At 36.1% G+C, this 12,741-nt stretch overlaps 1 protein-coding gene and 1 non-coding gene across 3 annotated transcripts in view; one reads left to right on the forward strand and one right to left on the reverse strand.

Annotated features, from left to right (window-relative positions):
* Positions 1-12,741, reverse strand: part of PTGR2 (prostaglandin reductase 2) — a 25,380-nt gene continuing 12,639 nt past the window's right edge. For both annotated transcript variants that reach the window (XM_043919196.1, XM_043919197.1), the window contains exons 4-10: positions 10,376-10,567; positions 7,654-7,824; positions 6,109-6,318; positions 3,614-3,735; positions 2,728-2,815; positions 1,934-1,973; positions 1-1,066 (exon numbers count right to left, since the gene is read on the reverse strand). In XM_043919196.1, the coding sequence (XP_043775131.1) occupies positions 990-1,066; positions 1,934-1,973; positions 2,728-2,815; positions 3,614-3,735; positions 6,109-6,318; positions 7,654-7,824; positions 10,376-10,567 (900 nt within the window). In that variant the 3' untranslated portion in view covers positions 1-989. The remainder of the gene's footprint in view (positions 1,067-1,933; positions 1,974-2,727; positions 2,816-3,613; positions 3,736-6,108; positions 6,319-7,653; positions 7,825-10,375; positions 10,568-12,741) is intronic.
* LOC122705967 lies at positions 4,882-4,989 on the forward strand. The gene has a single exon (XR_006344236.1). It is a non-coding gene; the product is annotated as a U6 spliceosomal RNA (small nuclear RNA).

Below are 12,741 nucleotides of genomic sequence, written 5' to 3' on the forward strand. Positions count from 1 at the left end.
TCAAAAAAAATCCTCAATTTTACTGTATTAAAGGGTTGATTACAATGTATAAAACAAATGCTCTTATATAGATACATTAATAGGTCCTGAACATTCATGTTTACAACCATTTGTTACTTTTGCTCAGTCAGTTGTCATTTTTTGAAGCTGTACTGTTTAAATCTTTTTCATCACTTAAAACTTGAAGTGATGTCTATACCTATTTCTCTTGAAATCTTTGTAACTATTTGACAGTATGTGCCTACTAACCTAAAATAAACATAGGCTTTTATCAATATAGATTTGGGTTTTTAGGCTATACTGTGGACTACTTGACAAAACACAAATAGATCATCTTCTGTAGTAAGTCCCTCCATCAACCTAACCAGCCTCAGTTATTTAACTTATACTACTTCCGACACAAAGCCTCTGTTCTACTCCAAAAACTGTTCCACAAGCTCTGAATTTCCCCAAACTCCTGCACACACACACACCCTGCCATTAAGTCCCTTTTCCATCAACACAATATGGAAATACCATCCCATTTATTCTTGCACCAAGCTACAATTCAAGAATTATGTAAACTATTTCCAATTGAATACATATTTGTAAGTGTCTTCTCAAGCATTCTATTTTAAACAAACATTATAAAGTTATAAAAATATTAATTTAAAAAATATTTTGTATGATCTATTAGTTACGTTAAATCTCCAACAGTTTCTGAATATCTGATATAAATTTCATGTAATATTATTTTTAGCAAAAGAAGGAAAAATAGGTCATGTTGACATCAATCTATTATTGTAATAATCATATAGGATGTAGAGTACATATATGATATTGAAGATATAGGAGTGAATTATGTTGTGCAACTAAGAAAATATCACCTATTATCACATCTAAAGCAAAAACTATCTGTACTCTTAAGGGTTTTTTTTAATATATCTTGAAATCTTTCAGCAGAACAGAAAGAAATCCATGTATTTCCTTGATGAAGATGTTTATGGAGATTACAAAGAGGTGTCTCCTGAAATGCAAACTATCTGCTTTCCAGTGTTACCTCCTGTCATCATGGACTGGAATGCAGCTGGAAAGAAAAAAAAACGAAGTTATCTGACAACATAATGTCACCATCATACATGTTTGTCAATAGAACCAGGCACATATGATTAATGTGAATAATTTCTTTGATGATTTTAAGTACCAAAGGAAACTTTCATGAAAAGAAACCACTAGTAAAACACTAGCAAAGTTACAGGACAAACCAACCCAATTAACATCTTAAAAATGTGTTTTTTACCCAAACTATAAATGTTTAATTGGCGTCTACATCCATGTTCAATGTTACAGAGTCTGAAAACTACAGCAAAATAAGTATGAGGATAAATGTTAGAAAAAACAATTTTAATAGCTTAAAAAAAGAAATCTAATCGTAAAGTTTTACTAAGTAAGTGAAATGAATATCATGTGAGTGAATTTTATATTTCAGTTTGGTAAACACATTAACCAAATACATTAGATTTTTTTCTCAAAAAGGAAAAATTAGCAGTTTAATTCTCTTCATTTGAAATAAAAGAGATTGTTGAAATCTGTATGTTAGCCAAAAAAAGAAACCCAAATACTGAAAATCTGCTTAATGTAATCTTATGATTGATGACTTAGAATCATTCAATCTGAGAAAGTTACCTAGAGGCTAGATAACTTTCACAATTCTTACAATTTTTAATAATTATTTACAAAAACAAAGAAATATTTTACAATTTGAAATGAGAAAACAATAGCTCTTAAATACCACTAAGTTGAACTTTCATAGAGTTAAAGATATTTAAGGTTTCACAGGAAAGAAATGTGATTCAAAGGGAAAAAAAAACAACTAAAAAGTAGAATTAAAAGAAAAAAGACAGTATTTGTGCTGAACTGATGTGTATAGTAAATATAACTACATTCATCTTACCTCCCATGTTTTCCAATCCATTTATCATAGTCTCTTTGATCTGTAAATTGAAATAAGTATATTTTATATTGTTTAGACTTTAGTGTTTCTACTTAATGGTTTGCATTTTTGCAAAAGGCAGCAATATTATTTAGCACTTTCTGTCTAAAAACATTTTTCATTTTATATAGCTAGATCAGAAAAGTTACCTATCAATTGATTTTTTTAAATATTAATACAATCCTATTTTCCCACTGTCTAATCTTCAGTTTGTAACGTCATATGCTGTACACCCTCTTTTCAAAAAACATACACATACACCTTTGCCTATCATTTGCATGTTTCAAGAACATCCTAGGTCAGGGGTCTCTGGACCTCAAATTGATAACCGCTGATTTTCGATCAAAACCAAGAGATCTATCAGAAGGTCCAGGAAGGGCAGGTTGTAGGGTGGTAGAGAGGTACTAAGAAATGCTTAAAAGATTTTTGAGAAAGAACAACTTCTAACACATAGTAATATTCCATAAATATTTGCTAATGAATATTACAATTTAGAAAAGACAAAAACCTATTCATCTTGTCATATAATCTAATAAAAGTAAAGTTTAACAAAATTTTAGGTAAAGGGAATGATGAGAAGGTTTCTCAGTCAGGAGGATTATACTCCTCTGGGAGGTAAAGTTAATTTATGATATTCAGTATACTTTTCTTTTACAGAAATATTTATTTTGAAACTAATATTAAATTCAAATAATACAAAAGTATATCAAGTAGCAAGAAGAATGATATTGATAAAGAATAGAAGCAAGTTCTACCTTTAGCTTCCCTTCTTTAAACCATTGACTCAGCTGGAGAATACCAGACTCAAATTTATCCTTATAATTTAACACCAGAAATCTTTCTCTGTAGTGGGGAAGAAAAGGAAAATGATCAGAGACTAGGGAGGGAGAAAGCTCATATCAAATCATTCCAGAATTCAAAAACTTGTTAATCACATAGAGTCTGGTCAAATACAGCTTTAGGTGCAATTACAAGCATATATGTATAGTGGACTTCTATTGTTTTGTCTGCTCAGAATGTACAGTCCCATGTAGCAGTAACACTGTGGTTTTACTTTGTGGGTGGCATCTTTTCCCCACCTTCACGTGATGAAAGCCAGGCCAGTCTGAGCCGATACATATCAGCTTTGGGACTTGATAAAACTGCAAGAAGAGAGCTGTTTTCTTTTTGCTTGGATTGCTAACCTGGTGAAATGTAAGAGCCAAGGTAACAGTCATCCTGTTGCTACTGCAAGAGGAGAGTCGGCAGGGAGCCACGCCAACCCAGAAAAAAGCACAGCCCGGGGTGAAGAAAAACTGAGTAGGACACCACTATGCAAACCTTTTACCCAGCCAAATCTAAGCCAGTACTAATATTGAACTTCTCAATACATGAACCAATAAATGTCCTTTGCACTTAAGCCAATATGAGTTGAATTTCTAACATTCACAAAAAAAGATCAACTGAACAGGCGCATTTTTCAAAAAGTTTTCTGCCAGGGAGCTAGTTAACCAAAACCTAAATATTGAACCACCTTAAAATGTACATTTTCAAATTTTATTTAATAGGAAACAATTATATATGAAGAACAATATATTTCATATACATCTGTGATCTTTAAACCTGTTGAATCTGGTAATATGGGGAAAGTGGAGAACATACCTTGTGATGTTTCTTTCCTTCTGGATTGCTTCTATAGCGGGGGGTAGTGGAGGAGGGTAAGGCACATCTTTGTTGTACTGAGAAATTTGACCACATAGGATGATGTGGCTGTTCTGATTCATCTGTTCAGAGAAAATTGATGATTATACCTTAAGATATAGACCTTCCCTGTATTTAATGATCTTATGGCTGCCTCAATGAAAGCCTCCTTAATTCTAGTATTTAATCTTTCTTTTCTTTTTAATGGCTGCACCACACAGTCTGTGGAATCTTAGTTCCCGTATCAGGGATTGAACCTGTGCCCTCGGCAGTGAAAGTGCACAGTCCTAACAACACTGTGGGTTAGGACTAAATACTATAAGGAATTCCCTATAGTATTTAATCCCTTAATGCCAAGAAATTGATTTTGTTCTAAAGACTCACCCAGTATATGTATCAAAGAGTTTTAATCAGCTAGCAAATAAATCTACCCCAAAGGTTTTTCCAGTAGTCACATATGGATGTGAAAGTTGGACTATAAAGAAAGCTGAGTGCCAAAGAATTGATACTTTTGAACTGTTGTGTTGGAGAAGACTCTTGAGAGTCCCTTGGACTGCAAGGAGATCCAACCAGTCCATCCTAAAGGAAATCAGTCCTGACTCATTTGAAAAGACCCTGATGCTGGGAAAGATTGGGGGCAGGAGGAGAAGGGGACGACAGAGGATGAGATAGTTGGATGGCATCACCAATTCAATGGACATGAGTTTGAGTAAACTCCGGGAGTTGGCGATGGACAGGGAGGCCTGGTGTGCTGCAGTCCATGGGGTCGCAAAGAGTCAGACATGACTGAGCAACTGAACTGAACTGAACTGAAAGGAATACAGAGGTAAAAAATAAGATTTTGGTAATCTGCAAAAGAATTTCATTAGTTGTCATTGTCATCATTGTTGCTACTTCCATTATTATTGGTGGAGTATTTCTTTGGGTTTACATAATTTAACCTCAATTGAAAATAATTTTACATATAGTAAAGGACAATGCAGTTTAAATAATTTAACTTCAATTGAAAATAATTTTACATATAGTAAAGGACAATGCAGTGTCAATAGCTAATGTTGATAAATTATAAAGCTGTCAATTAAAATATGCAAATACCTGTAAACTATAAAAATCCTTTCCCTACCCAAAGTCAGAGGGCAATGGCTGAGAGCTGATGGTTAGAAGTGAGCTAGAGCTTAGACCTTCACTTGTATAATACAACTGTAATTTTTCACAAAAATAAAGGTGAAATGCTCGCTTTGGCAGCACATATACTAAAAATTGGAACGATACAGAGAAGATTAGCATGGCCCCTGCGCAAGGATGACATGCAAATTTGTGAAGCGTTTCGTATTTTTAAATCAAAACCACAATGAGGTACCATTACACGCCAGTCAGGATGGCTGCTATCGAAAAGTCTACAAGCAATAAATGCTGGAGAGGGTGTGGAGAAAAGGGAACCCTCTTACACTGTTCGTGGGAATGCAAACTAGTACAGCCGCTATGGAGAACAGTGTGGAGATTTCTTAAAAAACTGGAAATAGAACTGCCATATGACCCAGCAATACCACTTCTGGGCATACACACCGAGGAAACCAGATCTGAAAGAGACACGTGCACCCCAGTGTTCATCGCAGCACTGTTTATAATAGCCAGGACATGGAAGCAACCTAAATGCCCATCAGCAGACAAATGGATAAGGAAGCTGTGGTACATATACACAATGGAGTATTACTCAGCCATTAAAAAGAATTCATTTGAATCAGTTCTAATGAGATGGATGAAACTGGAGCCTATTATACAGAGTGAAGTAAGCCAGAGAGATAAAGAATATTACAGCATACTAACACATATATATGGAATTTAGAAAGATGATAATGATAACCCTATATGCAAAACAGAAAAAGAGACACAGATGTACAGAACAGACTTTTGGACTCTGTGGGAGAAGGTGAGGGTGGGATGTTTTGAGAGAACAGCATCGAAACATGTATATTATCAAGTGTGAAACAGATCACCAGCCCAGGTTGGATGCATGAGACAAGTGCTCGGGCCTGGTGCACTGGGAAGACTCAGAGGGACTGGGTAGAGAGGGAGGTGGGAGGGGGGATCGGGATGGGGAATACATGTAAATCCATGGCTGATTCATGTCAATGTATGACAAAACCCACTACAATATTGTAAAGTAATTAGCCTCCAACTAATAAAAATAAATTAAAAAAAAAATAAAGGTGAAAATACAACATTGCTGGCAAAGAGCTAAAACTGATGCTCATAGTGCAAATCTGCAAACAAATGGAAACAGCTTCATCAAGCTCTTCTGTATCACTTAATTAGAATACTGACCATCATGTTGTTTTTCACCATAAACCCTACAAGTTTATAAAGTTTTTTCTCTTTCTCACTATCAGGTAAAAAGATATCACATCAAATAAAATGTAGCATTTAAATTTATAACCAACAAGTCAGAAAACAACCTGACTTATCACTGTATCACTGATGTCACCGCCAACATTGTCGAAGTAAACATCCACTCCAGCTGGGCATAATTTATGAAGTTGTTCTGCAACATTCCCCTCTTTATAATTAATTGCAGCATCGAAGCCCAATTCTGAGGTCAAAAAGAGGCACTTCTCAGGTGTTCCACAAATTCCCACGACTCTGGAACAGCCCAGCAAATGGCCAATCTAGGGGAGAAATTTTTGAAAATTAAACAACTTTCTCTTGTCACAATTTAAGTATAAAAATGTGAAAATATGAAAGATAGTACAAGTACCTATATGAAAGTGTTTATCACAATTTAGGCTTTTGTAAGTCTTTTCAAGAAAGGTAATTTGAAACCAAAAGAACTGAGAACAGATATAACAGCATTCTTAAAAACATTAAGACTGAATAAAATTAGACTTAATTTGAATGTTAAAATCTCACAATTTAAAGATGAGCTCATAAAAGGAACAGTCAAACCAAAAACATCTCTATCTTGCAATTCAATATTTTTTGGGCCTGTGAGGAACGAAAATCACTATTAAGATAAAATGTTTGTTTCTGTGGTTTCACACTTTGAAGGCTACTATTCATAAAATGGAGAAGGCAATGGCACCCCACTCCAGTACTCTTGCCCAGAAAATCCCATGGATGGAGGAGCCTGGTAGGCTGCAGTCCATGGGGTCGCTAAGAGTCGGAAACCACTGAGCGATTTCACTTTCATTTTTTACTTTCATGCATTGGAGAAGGAAATGGCAACCCACTCCAGTATTCTTGCCTGGAGAATCCCAGGGACAGGGGAGCCTGGTGGGCTGCCATCTATGGGGTCGCACAGAGTCAGACACGACTGAAGCGACTTAGCAGCAGTATTCATAAAATAATGTACTTTATAAAACTGTATCATAAAAAAAAAAAAAAAAACTGTATCACAATGTTTACTATATCTCTGTTGCTGTTGTTTAGTAGTTACGTCATGTCTGACTCTTTTGCGATCCCATGGACTGTAACTCGACAGGCTCCTCTGCTCATGAGATTTCCTAGGCAAGAATATTGGAGTGGGTTGCCACTTCCTTCTCCAAGGGATCTTCCCAACTCATGGATTGAACCCATGTCTCTGCGTCTCCTGCACTGCAGGCAGATTCTTTACCATGGAATCACTTGGGAATATATTAACCTATCTCTAGAACCCAGTAAGTGCTTTCTTATTTGAAGATATTTTTAAAATATAAATTTATTTTTTCAATTCATGGAATTCCAGACAGGTACTCTGTGATTCTTCTCCTTCATATAGACTAGAGCAATGTTCCAGCATTTACCATGTCATTTTTGGTTAAAAGAGAATAAAATATAAAAAATCTACAACATTTTTCACATTATTAGGAAGAGAGTCTAAGCATGCAATAATATCATTTCTACCAAATATATGTAAAATAACATTACAAATTTGTTCAACTATATATTTTAAACTATATACACAAATCCAGAGATTCAGTTATAACCAGTATTTTAGAAAATGAGATAATCCTCCAAAAGCTTACCTGCCCAGCCAAGGATCCACAAGCACCAGCAGCCCCACTAACAACCATTGTCTGATTAGATCCAGCAGTTATATGACCTTTTTCCTGTACCCCAATCAAGGAAGTCAAACCAGGCATCCCTATAGCTCCAAGAAAGTATGAAAGGTGTCCATTCACAAGCTGTGGGTCTACCTAAAATAAAATATATACCTTTAAAAAAATAATATTAGGAATTTCTGTCTTAGGTCAACAAAGTAGAGACAACCTATGACTTCATGAATATGAATTCCCCAAATTCCTATGTTAAAAGACCTATGTTAAAAGACTCTTTCAGTGTGACTGTATTTGGAGATAGGGTCTTTAAGGAGGTAATTAAGGTTAAATGAGGGCATCAGGGAGGGGCCCTAATCTGATAGGACTTAGGGCCTTAGAAGAGGAAGGGCCACCAGAGATCTGTTTCTCGGCAGTTACACAGAAGAAAGGCTGGATGCTGTGTGAGGATACAGGGAGAACAGGGCCATCTGAAAGCCAGGAAGAGAGGCTTCACCAGAGACCAAATTTTCCAGCATCTTGACCTCAGACCTCTAGCCTCCAACTCTGTAATAAAATAAATTTCTGCTGTAATAATAAATTTCAGTCCATTGTATTTTGTAACAACAGTTCAAGCAGTTCAAGCGGACTAATAAACAACCCAACATGAACAATAAACCAATTTTCAGTCTTTCTTGCCAGTGTCTCAAATATACCAAAAGAGAAGAAACACTTAACAGGAAAAACTACACAAAATTGGAAGGTTTAAAAATCTCTGAGCAATTTCAGAGTAAACACTTCTCTATATAAAAGTCAGCTCAAACTCTTTAACAGTTCTCGTTACTGATACTTCAAATGTTTCATGAAAATAAAGGAAGGTATGATACAATTTCTTCTCGGTTAATTACAGAATAATAAAATAAGGTCTCTCAGCTTTTCAACATTTTACACTTATATGTTTACCAGGCCCAATCAATAGTTAATTGTACATCTCTTACATTTTCTCTTTTCTTACCTGTTAACATTACGGGAAAATGAAAAAAAAATTATATAGAAAGACTCTCTACCATAAAAGTTTTATAATAATTTTAGAGATTAAAAATGTAACAAACCACCAAAAGTAATCAAGATTCACCACCTTGATTTGCAATTAAACTGCCACAAAGAAAAAAAATGGCAGTTTGTAATCAGTTTTAAATGGCTATCAGTCAAGTCTGATGTGTAGATAAAGGTAATGGCAATATTAAAGTCTACAATACACAGAAAGGTCTACAGTACACTATACAGAAATTTGGTGGTTTGGTGGTTTAGTTGCTAAGTCGTGTCCGACTCTTGTGACGCCATGGACTGTAGCTTGCCAGGCTCCTCTGTCCACAGGATTTTCCAGGCAAGAATACTGAAGTGGGTTGCCATTTCCTTCTCCAAACACAGAAATATATCCTGTAGGTAAGTTATTTATTAGTAAAGCCAGTAAAAAAAAAATGTGAGATAAGTTGTGTTTAGTAAATATCATTTTTCTGTCCTTTCTGAATTCTTCTTCCTCATTTCTAATACCTACTCCCCAAACATTTTTAAGCTCTCCCCAACTTCTCAATTTCCCACTATATCACTATGACAGGGAAAGCTAGAAATTGCCTAATGTTCCTTTTTCACTTCCTACTAAGAAATTTCTAGTTAAACGTCGTTTATTAGTACCATTGATAAATGATTGTGTAATGTCTCCCATACCACTTGTATCTTAACAGCCACTTTTAACTAACTATAAGAATTTGTAATCACAAAAAATACTAAAATTGTATAAAGTTTTTTACAAAGCCTTAATCACATTTATTATGACTAAATTTAATTTAAATTAACTCTAATTTAATTAAATTCTCACATTCACTGGTGAGATAGCTATTGTTTTCATTTTGCACATGAGGAAACTGAGGTTAGAGACATACTGTAACTTCCTTGATGACAATTATTAGGCTGGGTTACATGAAGCTGCCAGTTTTTGTAGGTCAAAACAGACAAATACTGGTAATTTCACATGACTCAACCAAACAGTACAAACCGAACTCAAGACTTCTGCCACAGGATGGAATTTCAAGCACAAACCAAATGGATTTCTTGAGTCAAGTGGTAATTGCTTGTTGTTGCTGTTCAGTCACTTAGATGTGTCCAACTCTGCAGCCTCATGGACTGCAGCACTACAGGCTTTCCTGTCCTTCACTATCTCTGGAGTTTGCTCAGACTCATGTCCATTGTGTCAAAGATGCCACGCAACCATCTCATCCTCTGTCGGCCCCTTCTCCTTCTGCCCTCAATCTTTCGCAGCATCAGGGTATTTTCCAATGAGTCAGCTCTTTGCATCAGGTGGACAAAACATTGCAGCTTTCTTAGGAAACTTTTCAAGCATTTAACTATAAAGGGCATTCTGGTTCTTAGTATAAAGCATTTTTTGATGCTTATAGCTCAGGTTTTATTTTATACATGTAAAATTTGAGAATTAAATATGGAAAACAACATCATTCATTGGTAATCTAAGAACTGTCATATATAGTTACAGCCAACAGTGGAAGAGGAATAAAGGATTTTCACATTCTGACAGCTATCTAAAAAGAAAACATATGCTTTTATTTTTTCCCTGACAGCAAACAAAACCGAACACCAAATGCACAAAGAAGGAATAAAAAGAGAGAAAAATCAGATACTTTATATTGTACATCACCTTTTCAAGGATATTTCCATCCAGAATAACCTTGGTTTGCCAGGGCCAATAGAAGGAAGTCACAAAATCGCCTTTTGTAAAATTTGGGTGTTTGCTTTCTTCTATAATCCCAACACCTCCACCATCAACCACCTGAGACAGCTGCCAAGGTGTTATATAGTCACTGCCAGTGTCTTCATTCATTCTACAACGCTAAAAAAAGAAACATAGATTGGGATACTTCTGTCTGATAATACTGAACCAGTTTACTTATTTACCCAGTGATTAAAAGGAAGTATATAATTCAGTAATATTAAGTACAGTGTTAGCCAAACAAAACTTATCTTAATTTCTCTCTTCCTTTCAGTTATTTTTTATCCTTAAAAAAACAAGAAGTGAAATTTTAAAAGAATTTAATGAACCTAGAGCCCATTATATAGAATGAAATAAATAAGAAAGACAAATTTCATATATTAATGCATATATATATGGAATCTAGAAAGATGGTACTGATGATCCTATTTAGGGGGCAGCAAAGGAGACACAGATGTAAAGAACAGACTTACAGTCACAGTGCGGGAGGGAGACGGTGGAATGACTTGAGAGTAGCACTGAAACATACATATCATGATACGTAAAATAGATAGCTAATGGGAATTTTCTGTAAGACGCAGGGAACCCAAAGCCAGTGCTATGTGATAACCTGGAGGGATGGGATGAGGAGGGAGGCAGGAAGGAGGTTTAAGAAGGAGGGGACCTATGGCTGATTCATGTTGATGTATGGCAGAAGTCATCACAATATTGCAAAGTAATTATCTTCCAATTAAAAATAAAATAAAATTTTAAAAATAAAGTAAAAAAGAATTTAAGGAGCTTTTCTGGTGGCTCAGTGGTAAAGAATCTGCCTGCCAATGTAAGAGACAAGGGTTCGATCCTTGGTCCAGGAAGATTCCACATGCCATGCAGCAACTAAGCCTGTGTGCCACAATTATTGAGCCTGTGCTCTAGCACCCAGGAACAGCAACTATTGAGCCCACTCACCACATCTGCTGAAGCCTTCAGCACCCTAGAGTGCATGCTCCACTACACGAGAAGCCACCGCAATGAGAAGCCTGTGCACTGCAACAGACAGTAGACCAACACCCTGCCACCCCACACCACAACCCCGCTCTAACCCTGCAACCAGAGAAAGCCTTTGTGCAGCAACGAAGAGCCAGCACAGCCCAAACTGAATAAATAAATAAATGATTTTTTTAAGTATTTGGGAGGATATGTGTAGCTTCTATGTAAATTCTATGCCCTTAAAAAAAAAAAGAATTTACATTCTAAAATTAGATTGTGGTGAACAGACAACTTTGTGAATGAACTAAAAACTACTGAATTATACATTTTAAATGTGTGAACTGTATGACATGTGGATTGTGTATGTGTGTGTGTGTTAGTTGCTCAGTAGTGTCCAACTCTTTGTGACCCCATGGACTATATCCTGCCAGGCTCCTCTGTCCATGGGGATTCTCCAGTCAAGAATACTGGAGTGGAAAAAAAAAAAAGAAGAATACTGGAGTGGGTTGGCCTTGCCTACTCAAAGGGATCTTCCTGACCCAGGGATCGAACCCATGTCTTTTATGTCTCCTGCATTGGTAGGCGAGTTCTTTACCACTAGCACCACCTGGGAAGCCCCTCTTAAATAATTAAAGAAATTTATGTTCTATATGCTAGCATAATACAAGATTCTGTGTCACTGGTTTCAATGGGTTGTAGCAAATTAGGTACACTGACATGTTGCTGATAATATTATAAAACATCCATTTTTCATAGAAAACAGACTTGCAACATATAGACCATAATACTACCATTTCTTCAGTTGAGCAATACTGCTTCCACAATGGAAATAACCCAAAAGAGAAATGAAACAATTTTTATACAGCTGTTCATCAAACTTCAGACCAACTACTACATCATTCCCCCTAACTTCAGATGGATGTTCTCTTTATTCAAAGACAAAGTGTCACCACAGTACCACACCCTTCCATAGAACTAGGGCTAAAGACTTCTCTGGGAGGCAATCAAGGCTTTCTTCCTCTCTGTGGCTCATTCTTGCCTCTCTTACTAAGGCCAAGATGTACAAGCCTACAGTGTGGTCCAGGAGATGAAAGAGGTGGAAGGCTGCTCCAACAAGGGGCCCTACATGGTCTGATTCAGTTCACCAGGCATGGCATATTGATGCCACAGCTCCGGCGGGAATATACTACACTTCTGCTTATGTGCCCTTCCCATATATCCTTTTAATTTTTTTAAGATTTAAAAAGAAACTATTTACTTATTTTTGGCTATGCTGGGTCTTCACTGCTGCACAGGTGCTTTCTCCAGTTGCAGAGAGTAGGGGC

Source organism: Cervus elaphus, chromosome 12 (assembly GCF_910594005.1).
Source record: "Cervus elaphus chromosome 12, mCerEla1.1, whole genome shotgun sequence".
In the NCBI taxonomy this organism is placed as follows: Eukaryota; Metazoa; Chordata; class Mammalia; order Artiodactyla; family Cervidae; genus Cervus; species Cervus elaphus.